Source organism: Ranitomeya imitator, chromosome 3, assembly GCF_032444005.1.
Source record: "Ranitomeya imitator isolate aRanImi1 chromosome 3, aRanImi1.pri, whole genome shotgun sequence".
Classification (NCBI taxonomy): Eukaryota; Metazoa; Chordata; class Amphibia; order Anura; family Dendrobatidae; genus Ranitomeya; species Ranitomeya imitator.
The window spans coordinates 513,730,440-513,743,280 of NC_091284.1; the positions used below are offsets into that span (position 1 = coordinate 513,730,440).

Below are 12,841 nucleotides of genomic sequence, written 5' to 3' on the forward strand. Positions count from 1 at the left end.
TCAAAACGCCAAAATTAAATTTTTTGGCCGCCGCAACATTAGAATGAGAGGTGATTAAAACATCTTATCTACTCAAAAGGGTATCAGTAAAACATCAGCTCAGGGTGCAAAAATTAGCCCTCACACAGCTCAATATTTAGAAAAATGAAAATAATTGGGTCTTGGAAATTGAGACAAAAGCAGAATTTTTTTTGACAAATTTCTCAATTTTTGTTTCACCACTTAAATATTAACCCCTTCCCGACCTTTGACACCACGTAGGCGTCGTGAAAGTCAGTGCCAATCCGACCTGTGACGCCTGTGTGGCGTCATGAAGGGATTGCGTCCCTGCAGATCGGTGAAAGGGTTAACTCCAATTTCACCCAATCTGCGCATTTGAGCACCTTGAGGGGTGCAGTTTTTAGAATGGTGTCACTTTTGGGTATTTTCAGCCATATAGACCCCTCAAACTGACTTCAAATGTGAGGTGGTCCCTAAAAAAAATGGTTTTGTAAATTTTGTTGTGAAAATGAGAAATCACTGGTCAAATTTTAACCCTTATAACTTCCTAGCAAAAAAAAAAATTTTGTTTCCAAAATTGTGCTGTTGTAAAGTACACATGTGGGAAATGTTATTTATTAACTATTTTGTGTCACATAACTTTCTGGTTTAACAGAATAAAAATTAAAAATGTGAAAATTGCGAAATTTTCAAAATTTTCACCAAATTTCCATTTTTTTAACAAATAAACGCAGAAATTATCGACCTAAATTTACCACTAACATGAAGCCCAATATGTCACGAAAAAAACAGTTTCAGAATCGCTAGGATCCGTTGAAGCGTTCCTGAGTTATTACCTCATAAAGGGACACTAATCAGAATTGCAGAAAATGGCCAGGTCATTAAGGTCAAAATAGGCTGGGTCATGAAGGGGTTAAAAAAAATCAACAACTATACATGTTTGGTATCTGCATACTTTTACTGACCTGGAGAACATGGTAAATAAAAAAAACTCAAAAAACAATTGAATTGCATTTTTTTTGCATTTTCAATGGACTTGGAATTATTTTTCCATTTTCCAGTGCATCCCATGATCAAATGAATGATATCATTCAAAAGTACAACTCGCCCCACAAAAAAACAAGCCTTCATATGGTTATACTGAAGGAAAAAATTGTGACTCTTGGAAGAAGGGAGGGAAAAAATGGAAAATGACTGTGTCAAGAAAAGGTTAAAGGGATTCTCCGGGAATAGAAAATATCTAAAGGAAATGTAATTGTAAAGAAAATTCTCAATACTTTTAATTAGCAAATCACAATTGTTTGTCTACAGAGTTGATCACTGTAAAAATGGCATTGCAGACATCTTGTTACAATGACAGAAACTTGTCCTAGAATGTTGGGACATATGCCTATTCTACACTCCTTCCTTCTCCCTTCTTGTGTAGGAAAATGTGCTCCAAGTGGATATTCTGAACTAATACTGAAGATACCAGTGATATTGAGGTAAGAAGAGGCTACTGACATTGCTGCCACGATGTCTATCTGATCTAATACTGGAGATATAAAGAGTGTTAAGGTGAGAAGAGGCTGCTCACACTGCTGTCCATCTGATCTAATAGTGAAGATACCAGGAGTTCTGAGGTAAGAAGAAGCCAAACAGACTGCTGTCCACCCAGTCTACCTAATCTAATACTGGAGATACAAAGAGTGCTAAGGTGAGAAGAGGCTGCTCACACTGCTGTCCATCTGATCTAATAGTGAAGATACCAGGAGTTCTGAGGTAAGAAGAAGCCAAACAGACTGCTGTCCACCCAGTCTACCTAATCTAATACTGGAGATACAAAGAGTGCTAAGGTGAGAAGAGGCTGCTCACACTGATGTCCATCTGCTCTAATAGTGAAGATACCAGGAGTTCTGAGGTAAGAAGAAGCCAAACAGACTGCTGTCCACCCAGTCTACCTAATCTAATACTGGAGATACAAAGAGTGCTAAGGTGAGAAGAGGCTGCTCACACTGCTGTCCATCTGATCTAATAGTGAAGATACCAGGAGTTCTGAGGTAAGAAACAGCCAAACACACTGCTGTCCACCCAGTCTATCTGATCTAATACTAGAGATACAAGGAATGCTGAGGTAAGAAGAGGCTGCTCACACTGCTGTCCATCTGATCTAATAGTGTCCACCCAGTCTACCTAATCTAATACTGGAGATACAAAGAGTGCTAAGGTGAGAAGAGGCTGCTCACACTGCTGTCCACCCAGTCTATTTGATTTAATACTAGAGATACAAGCAGTTCCAAGATAAAGAGGCTTCTCACGCAGTGGTCTACATTGTCTTTGTGATCTATTACTGGAGAAACAAAGAGTGCCGAGTTAAGAAAACACTGGACACCATGTCTATCTGATATCATATTTGGGATACCAGGTATGCTGAGGTAAGAAGAGGCCACTCGCATTTCTGTCCAACTTGTGATTCTGAATGATAGCCTATACCATGTACTATCTCTAGGTCGCAGCAGTGGAGCTTCCTACTGCACATACTCACAGGCCTCTGTCCTAGCACTCTATGACAAGTTTCAGTCGTTTTAATTCTATAGTGATTACCTCCCTAGACAAAACTATTTACTAATTAAATGTATTTATTATTAATAAACTTAGTTGTTTTGCTATTCCAGAAGAACCCCTTTAAAAGTAATCTGGAATGTCAGCCCTCCTAGTAAGCTCTCTGAGAGTGACATATTGTCTTGACAGGTGCTGATTTCAGTAATTTGTCACCTATTCATGAAGATTTGCACAGATCAATAGTTGCAGCGTGCTGCTTCGGCTGTGGATATGGAGGCTGATGTATGATGTATTCATGAAAGCGGTGGGAGGGCGAGGTAGCCGCCTGGCAGACTGCCCTCATTACCCCACATAGGTTAAAGAGGTTTTCCACTACTAGGACCAGAATCAAGGATATATGGCCCACAGAGAGCTGAGCTTACAGGAGCTGGACAGGTAAGAAAAGTGTGTTAGAAAAGTGGTAGTTAGGACAAATGAAGGGGAGTTAAATTAGTTTTGGAAAACCTCTTTAAAGGCTGTCAACCATGGTTGGGTGGGCAGAAGGAGCCTGCCTCTCATGAAAGCATTATATGTATAGGAAACAATGTAACAAAATGATCAGGTGCTGTTAACACACAGGGCTTGCATCACATTGCTTTATTGATTTCTACATTTTCTTTGCCAGCATCTGAATCATAGGATGGGTCTGGAGCCAGAGTGGACAGACGCACACCGTGATGCTGCTCATTCTCTATCAACTGCAAAGAAAAGACATTGCGATTATCGACTTCAAATTCTGTCCAGATCTGAATATGAAGAACAGAAAATGCTACTGAAAATTCTGGAATGGCCCAGTCCACCACATGTCAAGACTGAATTTATGAAAAGTACCGATGCTGCTCATAGTCACTTTGTGATCTTACAGTCTCAGTCACCATTTAAGGTGGGGGATATTTTGGAAGTCCTAGTGAGAACATACGACTTTGAAGGAAATCCAAAGCACTATGGAGGAGACTATTTGCAAGTAAAAATTCATTCTCCTTTCTTGAAAGCTGGAGCAGTGGGAAAGGTCCTGGACCATCAGAATGGGTTCTATAGCGTGTGCTTTACATTACTTTGGCCTGGTAGGGTGACTGTTTCAGTAATTCTGGTTCATCCAAGTGAAGGGATTCAAGTTCTTCAACGATTACGTGAAGACAGACCAGACAGAGTTTACTTTAAAAGTCTCTTCCGTTCAGGTGACTTTTCTGAAACCACAATGTGCAATGTTTGTCTTCCTGAGAAGCAACCAATATGCAATTTCTCAGACATTAAGACTGGAGAACCTTGGTTCTGCTACAAGCCCGACAAGTTATCATGCTCAAATCGAGTAAATCATGCTAAAGGAGGCTACATGAAAAATCTTTTGACTTTCCACGATAACATGTTCTTTCAAAGGTACGGTATTTTCCGATTACCAGTAATTGTTTATTTAGTTGTTTTACTTTCATGATTCATTTATAATGCTTGGACGGCCGAATAGTCAAGGACAATGTCTGTAGTCTATATTCTGGATAGACAAATGTCCGTGAGGGGATGTAAAGTGAGCTTCTACAAATCTAGTGAGCCATCTTTCCTCTCTACAAATTCAACTAGTGTTAATCATCTAGATAAAGAGTTCTTTAAATTTGTGCTTTTATCATTCCATTTAAGCGGGGTGAACATCAAAGTACCTATCCTGGCAAGTGGTCCAGACACAGTGACTGTACATCCTTGGAAAGTGAAAGGTATTTCTTTTCATTTCTTCATAATAAACTGGATTGTTTTGGACTGTTTTAGGGCATGTTCACACATCATTTTTTAAGAAGTGTTTTGGCGTAGGACCACTCTGAAAATTACCTGACAAATTGCTAAAAAAAGAACTAACTTTTCATTTCTGTTGAAACTCAGCTTGGTGTTCATAAGTTCAGGCTTTTGATCATTTTGATTAGCTTCAGGTTTCCAAAAATGGCAGATGTTTAAAAGAAGTGACCTTCACCATTTTCCAGGCGTTTTCTGCTATGCAGCTGTACCATACACTTACATTAGAAGTCAATTGGAAGGTTACAAAAACGCTACAAAGACCCATCTGCATTTTTTTAAAGGTTTTGCAAGCGTTTATTGAGGTTTTTACACCTCATAAAATGACAGCGTTTTATTCATTGCTTAATGGATTAAAAAAAAATGAAAAGCTTAAAAAATTAAATCAATAAATTTGAAGAAGCTAAAAAAAGTTATGAAAACAATTCAGGAAACGTTATTAAAACGCCAACAAAAACTCTTTTGAATAGAAAAATGCCTGTCAAATGACACATAGAACAGCCTTTCTTTTATTTTAAAACCTAATTTTTATTGAAATTTTCAGAAAATACATTAACAGACCAGGCTGTGGAAGAATATCAAATTCCTGTGCGCAGACGGGGCAGATAATACCGACTTTTGCTAATTAAGCTGGCATGACATAAACACAAAAATTAAAATCTTTATACTATCATCAACTATTTGAACATGTGACTTAGCTGACATTGAGTTTTATTGAATAACAAATGAAAAAACTGTTCTTTTGTAATCAAATTATAAATTGTAAGCACTGACCTAGAAATAACCTCCCCTACTTTAATTCAGCCGCAATAGCCCCAGGTTGTACTTGATGTCCTCGAGTATATAAAATTTCCCTCAAAGAGCAACAATTCACAATAAATTGCCTCCATTTTAGAAGAAACTTACCCTCTTGCATTTCTTTATTGTAAAATGCACCCCTTTGCTCCACCTCCATGAAATGCTTCATTTGTGGTATCAATTCTACAATGGGGGTGGGGAGTTTGGATTTAGCCAATATTTAAGGAGCAGTTCCTTCCCCATTATAAGCAAGGTATGCATCAGTATAGTAGGACCACCCACCTTTCTGCCACGATTATCCACATCACTCCAGAAGTGTAATAAGGCTAAATAAGGAGATAGTGTACCCTGATATTGAAAGCATAGTTGGCCCCATGCATAATTTTATGTTGGGTTTCTCTCCACGCTTCATTTATAATGTGTTTTCGGAACACGCTCCATCCTGCCATGATCTTACTATGAATCTCCACATTGTCCAACTGATGCTTCCAATATTTAAAAAATGTTCGGGTGGACCCCCAATAAATTAGACCTCATTACAGAGTACAGAACCGATATTGAGGGAGTACCCATTGGAGATAGCAGAATGACGTCCAACTCATTCTGGGCAACCTCAAAGATAACATCTTTTAAGTTGACCATGATGGAGAGTTTAATTTGTTCAAACTGAAAATAATGTTGGAGAGGTAGATTATATTTCTTCAGACACTAAAAAGGCCTTTATTGAATCAATTTTTGCTTGAAAAATTGTAATTTTTTTGTCACATGAAAAAAAAAAAACTGTACACGTACCATTAAAGGGATTGTCCAGGCTTTGAATTTAAGTCTGCAGTCACTCAATGTGATTGCATACTTGTAAATCCTAACAGAGACCACACACTGCATGCTGTCAGGATTCTCTGGTGCCAGTGTCGGGTGCAATTTGCATACATACAGTCACATGCAGACTAGACATGCACCGACTCACTCTATAGGTGAATTGAGCAAGGTTGGGCAAGTCTAGTCGGAATGTGTCTAGAACGTCACCGGCTTATGACGACATTGTTATTCGCCGGCGAGTCCGCACTGAAATGCCAGGGATGGACATCGGCGCTGGACCATGGCCAGGTAAGGAGAAAGGTGTTTTTTTGATTTTTATTGAATGCGGCAAGCCGGGGGCAGGAATGGCGACACGGGAGCAGGTGATGGAGACACGAGGGCAGGAATGGAGACACGGGGGCAGGTGATGGAGACAACACGGGCAGGAATGGAAATGACACAGGGGGCAGGATGGAGACATGGGGCAGAATGTGAGACACGGAAGACATGGGGGCAGGATGAAGACAAATAGGGCAGGAATATGGAGAAAGATTGGGCAGGATGGCGGCAGATGGGGCAGGATCATGGTGCAGGATGCAGACACATGGTGCAGGATCACGAGGCAGGATGGATACGATGGAGACAGATGGGGTGGTAGGATCATGGGACAGATGGGGCAGGATCATGGGACAGATGGGGCAGGATGCGGAGATCATATGAGGGCAGAATGGATCCTCATGAGGGCAGAATGGGAGAACATATGGCTAGAGCCAGGAATGAGATACATGGGGGCCAGGGTGGGAAATATTATTACCATAGGGGCTAATTAAGGGATATTATTACTGCAGTGATGTACTTATTTTATTTTTTGAGGATACTGTTTTAAATGAGGGGGTGGTCGTGTTACTGTGCAGAGCGACATTATGTCGCTGTAACAACTCTGCTGGCATCACAGCATGGCCTCACATCTCTCACACAATCTTACCCACTGCTCCAGGCCATGATGTGCTTTCTCTTTAATGCCAGCTCCATGTTCTATGTCTCTGCTCTCTGCATGCCTCATGGCTATGTGTATAGGGGGCCGGCGCCTGAACTCTCTGGTTCTTATAGGAATCAGATGCACCTGTCCAATCAGTTCCTGACCAATTATCAAGAGGCCTCCTGTATATAGTGCAGCTCCACCCTGTGCTCTGGGCCTGTGCAATGTGTTAGCTCAGTTAGTGTTTAGCTGCTGAGTTTGCCTGGCCTTGCTCTGAGTTACTCCCTCTGAGCTTTTCTCTGTGCTTTTGCCTTGTTCTTGTAATCCGCCCTCCAGGAGGCAGAATATCCTGGTCCCTGTGTCTTTGTCCCTGTGTCTTGTTCTATTGCCTTGTCTGTACTTTGTCTTTTCTCGGTCTCCTCGTCTGTGGCTTCCTTCCCTGCTTTCTTTCCTTGTGTTTTCTGTTTGCTTACCCTCCGCACTCTTGCGGCTCTGCACTCAGACTTTGCTTCGCACTCTCTGGCTTTGCTCTGTGGCTCCGCTCTTTGCGGTTCTATCTGGCTCCGCTCTTTGCGGTACTATCTGGCTCCGCCTCCTGTGTTTCTGCACTTGGCTCCGTCTCTGCTCTTGGCTCCGCCTCCAGCGTCTCTGCTCTTGGCTCCGCCTCCAGCGTCTCTGCTCTTGGCTCCGCCTCCAGCGTCTCCGCTCTTGGCTCCGCCTCCAGCGTTTCCGCTCTTGGCTCCGCCTCCAGCGTCTCCGCTCTTGGCTCCGCCTCCACCGTCTCCGCTCTTGGCTCCGCCTCCAGCGTCTCCGCCCTTGGCTCTGCCTTCTTCTCTTTTCTTAGGCTAGGTTCACATTGCGTCAAGTACATGGCGTTAAACGGATGCGTTAAACGCATGTACAGAAACGGAGCCAAAATATGTGAAATTCGTCGTCACGGTAACGCTAGCGTTAACGCATGTGATCGCGTTTTTTCATTTTGATGTCCGTTTACGAAGTATCCGTTTGTCTGCGTTTGTCACTGTCAATAAAGTTGTTGTTTTGTTTTTTTTCCCTTTTGTCATTGTCGGGTGTGGGCACAGACTCATTCTCCATTTTGAAAGCATTGAGTGAACTTCTGCTAGCAAGATGTTTGTGTCTGAGCTCGTCAGATTTCGCTTGATGCGGTTGCGACTTTGGCAGAGAAAGCGTAGTTCGCAAAGGAGATATTGGATCCACGAAGTGAATTTCTTGCGGAGTACATATGGTGCCTTTCACACCCTGTGTGTGCAGCTTCGGGATCATCCCTTCAAATTCCAACGCTATCTACGGATGTCCATTGAGACCTTTGATGTTCTGCTCTCACATGTGAAGGATGAGATACATCATCATCGCAGCACTTTTCGTGAAAGCATCAGTGCGGAGCAACGTTTAGTAGTGACTGTGAGGTAATTATACATTTTTTTATCATTCTATTGACAAAGACTAGATCTCGGTATCGTGTGGCCTAATGTTCATTTTGCAATTGTATATTATATTGTAAACTAGCCTTTAGATCATTAAAATCCTATTTTTTTTTTTTTGTTTTTGAATGTCAACAGATATCTGGCTACCGGAGAAACTTTTGCGTCACTGCATTACCAGTTTCGACTTGGGAAGTCAACAATTTGTCAACTGGTTCGGGAAACTTGTGATGCCATTTGGAACAACTTGCAACCACTTGTGCTACCAACACCAACATCAGAAATGTGGCTAGCAATTTCCCAACAGTTCGAGGATGTGGCTAATTTCCCCAATTGTATTGGTGCCGTGGACGGAAAGCACATTCGGATTCAGAAACCTGCACATAGTGGTTCCCTCTACTATAACTATAAGAAATACTTTTCTATAGTATTGATGGCGATTGCGGATGCCAGGTACCGTTTTGTTGCTGTGGATATTGGAGCTTATGGCCGGACTAACGATTCCAGAGTATTCAGAGACTCCAACATGGGCCAATGTTTGTACAGCCAAAGTTTAAACATACCGTCATCACGACCTCTTCCGGGGACCGAAGGCCCAAGTTTGCCCTATGTTTTAGTTGGTGATGAGGCCTTCCAACTAGGACAAAATCTCCTCAAGCCCTACTCAAGCCGTAGTCTAGACTCCAGCAGGCGCATTTTTAATTATCGCTTGAGCCGAGCTAGACGTTATGTGGAGTGTGCCTTTGGGATTTTGACATTAAAATAGCGGATTTTACTAACCTGCATGCAACTACAACCAGACAATGTGGACCGTGTTGTGAAGGCATGCATCTGTCTGCACAATTTTGTGGCGAGACATGAACCCCAGTTGGTAGACCCCAATGATTGTGAGTCGAACCTCAGTAGCATTGAATCGACTACAGTTCGTTCTGCATCACAAATAATGAGGATTCGTGATCAATTTGCACACTACTTCACACATGAAGGCCAGGTTCCATGGCAAGACAGACACGTGTGAAAATAATTTAAAGTCTTCCTGATGTCGTGTAAAAAGTTACGTAGTGTAAAAAGTTATGTTGTTTAACCTGATGTCGTGTAAAAAGTTATGTTGTTTAACCTGATGTCGTGTAAAAAGTTACCTTATGTCGTGTAAAAAGTTAAAGTTAAAGTCATACAAGAATCTGAAATTTGAAACAGTTTACTAAATGTTTTTGTATTTTCCCAACAAACTGTTGGTACACAGGTGTAACATATGATATCCCATAGGTATGAAAAAAAAAAGGAAAATAGAAATTAACAACAAACCCCCCCCCCCCCCCCCAAAAAAAAAAAAAATTGCAACACGGTAATTGCACCTGGCTGTGGACAGTGAACTGTACTAAAGACTTTGGTACTGCACGGGAGTATTGTCTGCCCAACTATATGATGGACTGCTACATTGTCTTTGAGGTTCCACGCTCGTTTCACCCCGGCCTCTATATTGAGGGTTGTAGGCCGGCATGTCCATTCTTCTTCTTCCCGATGGAGCGGGTTCCTCGGTGCCCACAAATTCCTCTACAAGCTCGTTAAGTCTTTGTCGAAACATAAGGTTTCTATGTGCCGGGATATTTTGTACTACAGGCACATAGGATAATAAAAGTAGCTTCCACTCATTAGCAGAGTAGACAGACTCGCGTGCTTGCAGCTCGGTAATTTCTCGTCTCAGGTCTTTGAGCTCACTGCGACACATGTCCTCTACCCGTTGGAGTCCATCCACGATAATTGCATCTGCTTCATCTTTTTGAGATGCTCGCTTGCGTCCACGCTGTGATTGCAACCGGGCACTCACACCTGCAGCAACAGTGCTTCTATCCGCAGATCGTGGCTCGCTGATGCCAGACACATCTTCAGGTTGCGTTGGTTCCACTGAAGAAGGCTCAAGTTCCTCTGCTGGTCTAGGAGCAGCGGTACTGCATATCGTGCTGTAACCCAAAAAAAAAAATTACTTATTTTCCTTTAAACAATTTAGTCTCGCACACAGACCTTCTTGTACTTACGAGCGCTGAGACACTGTTTTCTGAAGAAAGAGCAGTTGGTCATAATGCACATACGGTGTCACCCGTTTGCCACTTGATCCGCTTGGTGCATTCTGACTGTTCCGGTAGTCACGGACAAAGCGATCGCGGATGGACTTCCAACGGGTATGGACAGCATCGGCTTTAAATTTAAAAAAAAAAAATATATATAAAAATAGTAGATTGTGTTAAGATATAGGAAAAATTGTTCATAGTTTGCTACGATAGTTGATATATAAATAGTAGATAGATAGTTGTTAGATAAGAAATAGTGTATAGATAGATAGATATATAGTGTACAGATAGTTGATAATTGAGAGATAGATAGCAGACAACAAGTGGATAGGTTGATAGGATAGAAAAAAATTTTTTTTTTAAACATTTTCCGATGTTACGTCACCAATATTTACCAATTTTTTTCTTTGAGGTTGTCGACTTCTCCATGTATCGGGGATCAAAGTGACAGATTATTTGATCCCACAATTTCCGGTTCTTCACGATGTCATGTTGGGAGCTGTCGCTCTGGTCCCATATGGAGGGGTTGGCTTCCACAAGGTTAATAAGTGTCTCATTGTGGATAGTCAATGGCTCTTCGTCAACGACAATCCTTTTTTTTTTTGTCGCTGACTTGGACTATGTAAACACAAAACGTTATGTTGATAGTGTCAATTTCACTGGATGGCCATATTCATATATACAGACATAGATAGATACATAGATATAGCAATATATAGATATATAGATAGATAGATGTAGATAGATAGATATAGATTGATAGATAGATACATAGATATTGATAGATAGATATATAGATAGATAGATACATAGATATTGATAGATAGATAGATATTGATAGATATATAGATAGATACATAGATAGATAGATATAGATTGATAGATAGATAGATTTTGATAGATAGATATATAGATAGATAGATAGATAGATAGATACATATATATTGATAGATAGATATATAGATAGATAGATACATAGATATTGATAGATAGATACATAGATATAGATAGACAAATAGATGGAGCGATAGATAGTTGATAGATAGTTTATAGATCTAGTAGATAGAAAGTGAATAGATAGATTGTTGGTAAATATTGGATAGAATATTTCTAGTTTTATATTTACCACTGGCAGTTGTGGCGACGACAGACGTCTAGGGACCTTTTTTCTTTTTTGTCCTCCTTGTGCCACAACCTATTGTGTATGTAAAATGTAAAAAAAATTATTTTAACATTAATGTTAACATTCATTGGATCAATAAATTTATGCCTGAAAAATTCAACATGTGTGCTATGTACCTTTGTGGTTGTTGCATGTTTTTTGGGGGGAGGTCTAGCAGCCTCGGGCTCAGAAGACTCCTATTCACAAAAACAATAAACAGGATTTTTATGCCTAGCTCAATACAATGGAGTTTCACACAACATTATTGTGGTTTTTTAAAGTGCAAGCCTACCGACTGAGACGAAAAAAATCGCAGACACGCTGCTGCTGCTGCTGACCTCTGTATCCGACATCTGTGTGCAACAAAACAATACATTTTTAGTACACACACATCCGACGGACATTACAGACTCCCATGATGTATACAGAGATATATAATATATAGAAATGTACTTACATTTTAGCTACGGCAAAACACTCTGTCACGTGCAGGAGACTTTGTGTGAGTGGGATATTTTAATGGCCGAAATCACATTTCCTGTCACATGACCACATGTGACCACCCTCAAACGCTATTAAAACGTGTGGTCCTATTTGGAAATTTTTCATGATTTGCGTCTGACTGCGTTTGCCATAGCCTTCTATGGCAGAATGAACGCTTCCGTTAGTAGTGCGTTAGCTTGGCCGGACCCGAAAACGCTGCAAGCCGCGTTGAAGGTCCGTCAGAAAAAAAACGTTATGTGACAAACGCATACCAATTTAGGGATGCGTCACGATGCGTCAGACAATGCAAGTCTATGGGCGCGTTAGTATGTGCGTTACATTGCGTTTTTACTACTTAAAAACGAGTCCGTTAGACGGACACACCTAGCGCAATGTGAACCCAGCCTTAGTTCCACCTTCTACTTGTTACTTGGTCCTCCTGTGTGAACAGGTCCCTACCTGTTTCTTCATACCTCATTCCTTTCTGCTTGTTTCCTTTCCTGCACCTCCTGTGTGAACAGGTCCCTACCTGTTCCTTCATTCTCCTTTCCTTCTGGCTTGTTTCTGTACCTGCATCTTCTGTGTGTACAGGTCCCTACCTGTTCCTTCATCACTCTCACAATAGGACTGCACTCGGGTGTAATCTGAGTGCAGCCTGATTCATACACCACATCAACCAGTCCTGTGTATCCTTTGTTCCTGCCAGTCCTGCCGTTCCTGCCCTGCCTTCCAGTCCTGTGTTCCTGCTGTC

The 12,841-nt window shown here is 41.3% G+C and overlaps 1 protein-coding gene across 4 annotated transcripts in view; it reads left to right on the top strand.

Moving 5' to 3' along the window:
• NXPE3 (neurexophilin and PC-esterase domain family member 3) overlaps nucleotides 1–12,841 on the top strand; it is a 54,539-nt gene that overhangs the window by 15,516 nt on the left and 26,182 nt on the right. Inside the window, exons 2-6 of one of the 4 annotated variants that reach the window (XM_069757745.1) lie at nucleotides 1,427–2,039; nucleotides 2,157–2,414; nucleotides 2,731–2,976; nucleotides 3,206–3,957; nucleotides 4,213–4,286. In XM_069757745.1, coding sequence (XP_069613846.1) covers nucleotides 3,221–3,957; nucleotides 4,213–4,286 — 811 coding nt within the window. In that variant the 5' untranslated portion in view covers nucleotides 1,427–2,039; nucleotides 2,157–2,414; nucleotides 2,731–2,976; nucleotides 3,206–3,220. The other 3 variants (XM_069757744.1, XM_069757747.1, XM_069757743.1) reach the window with 3 other exon arrangements.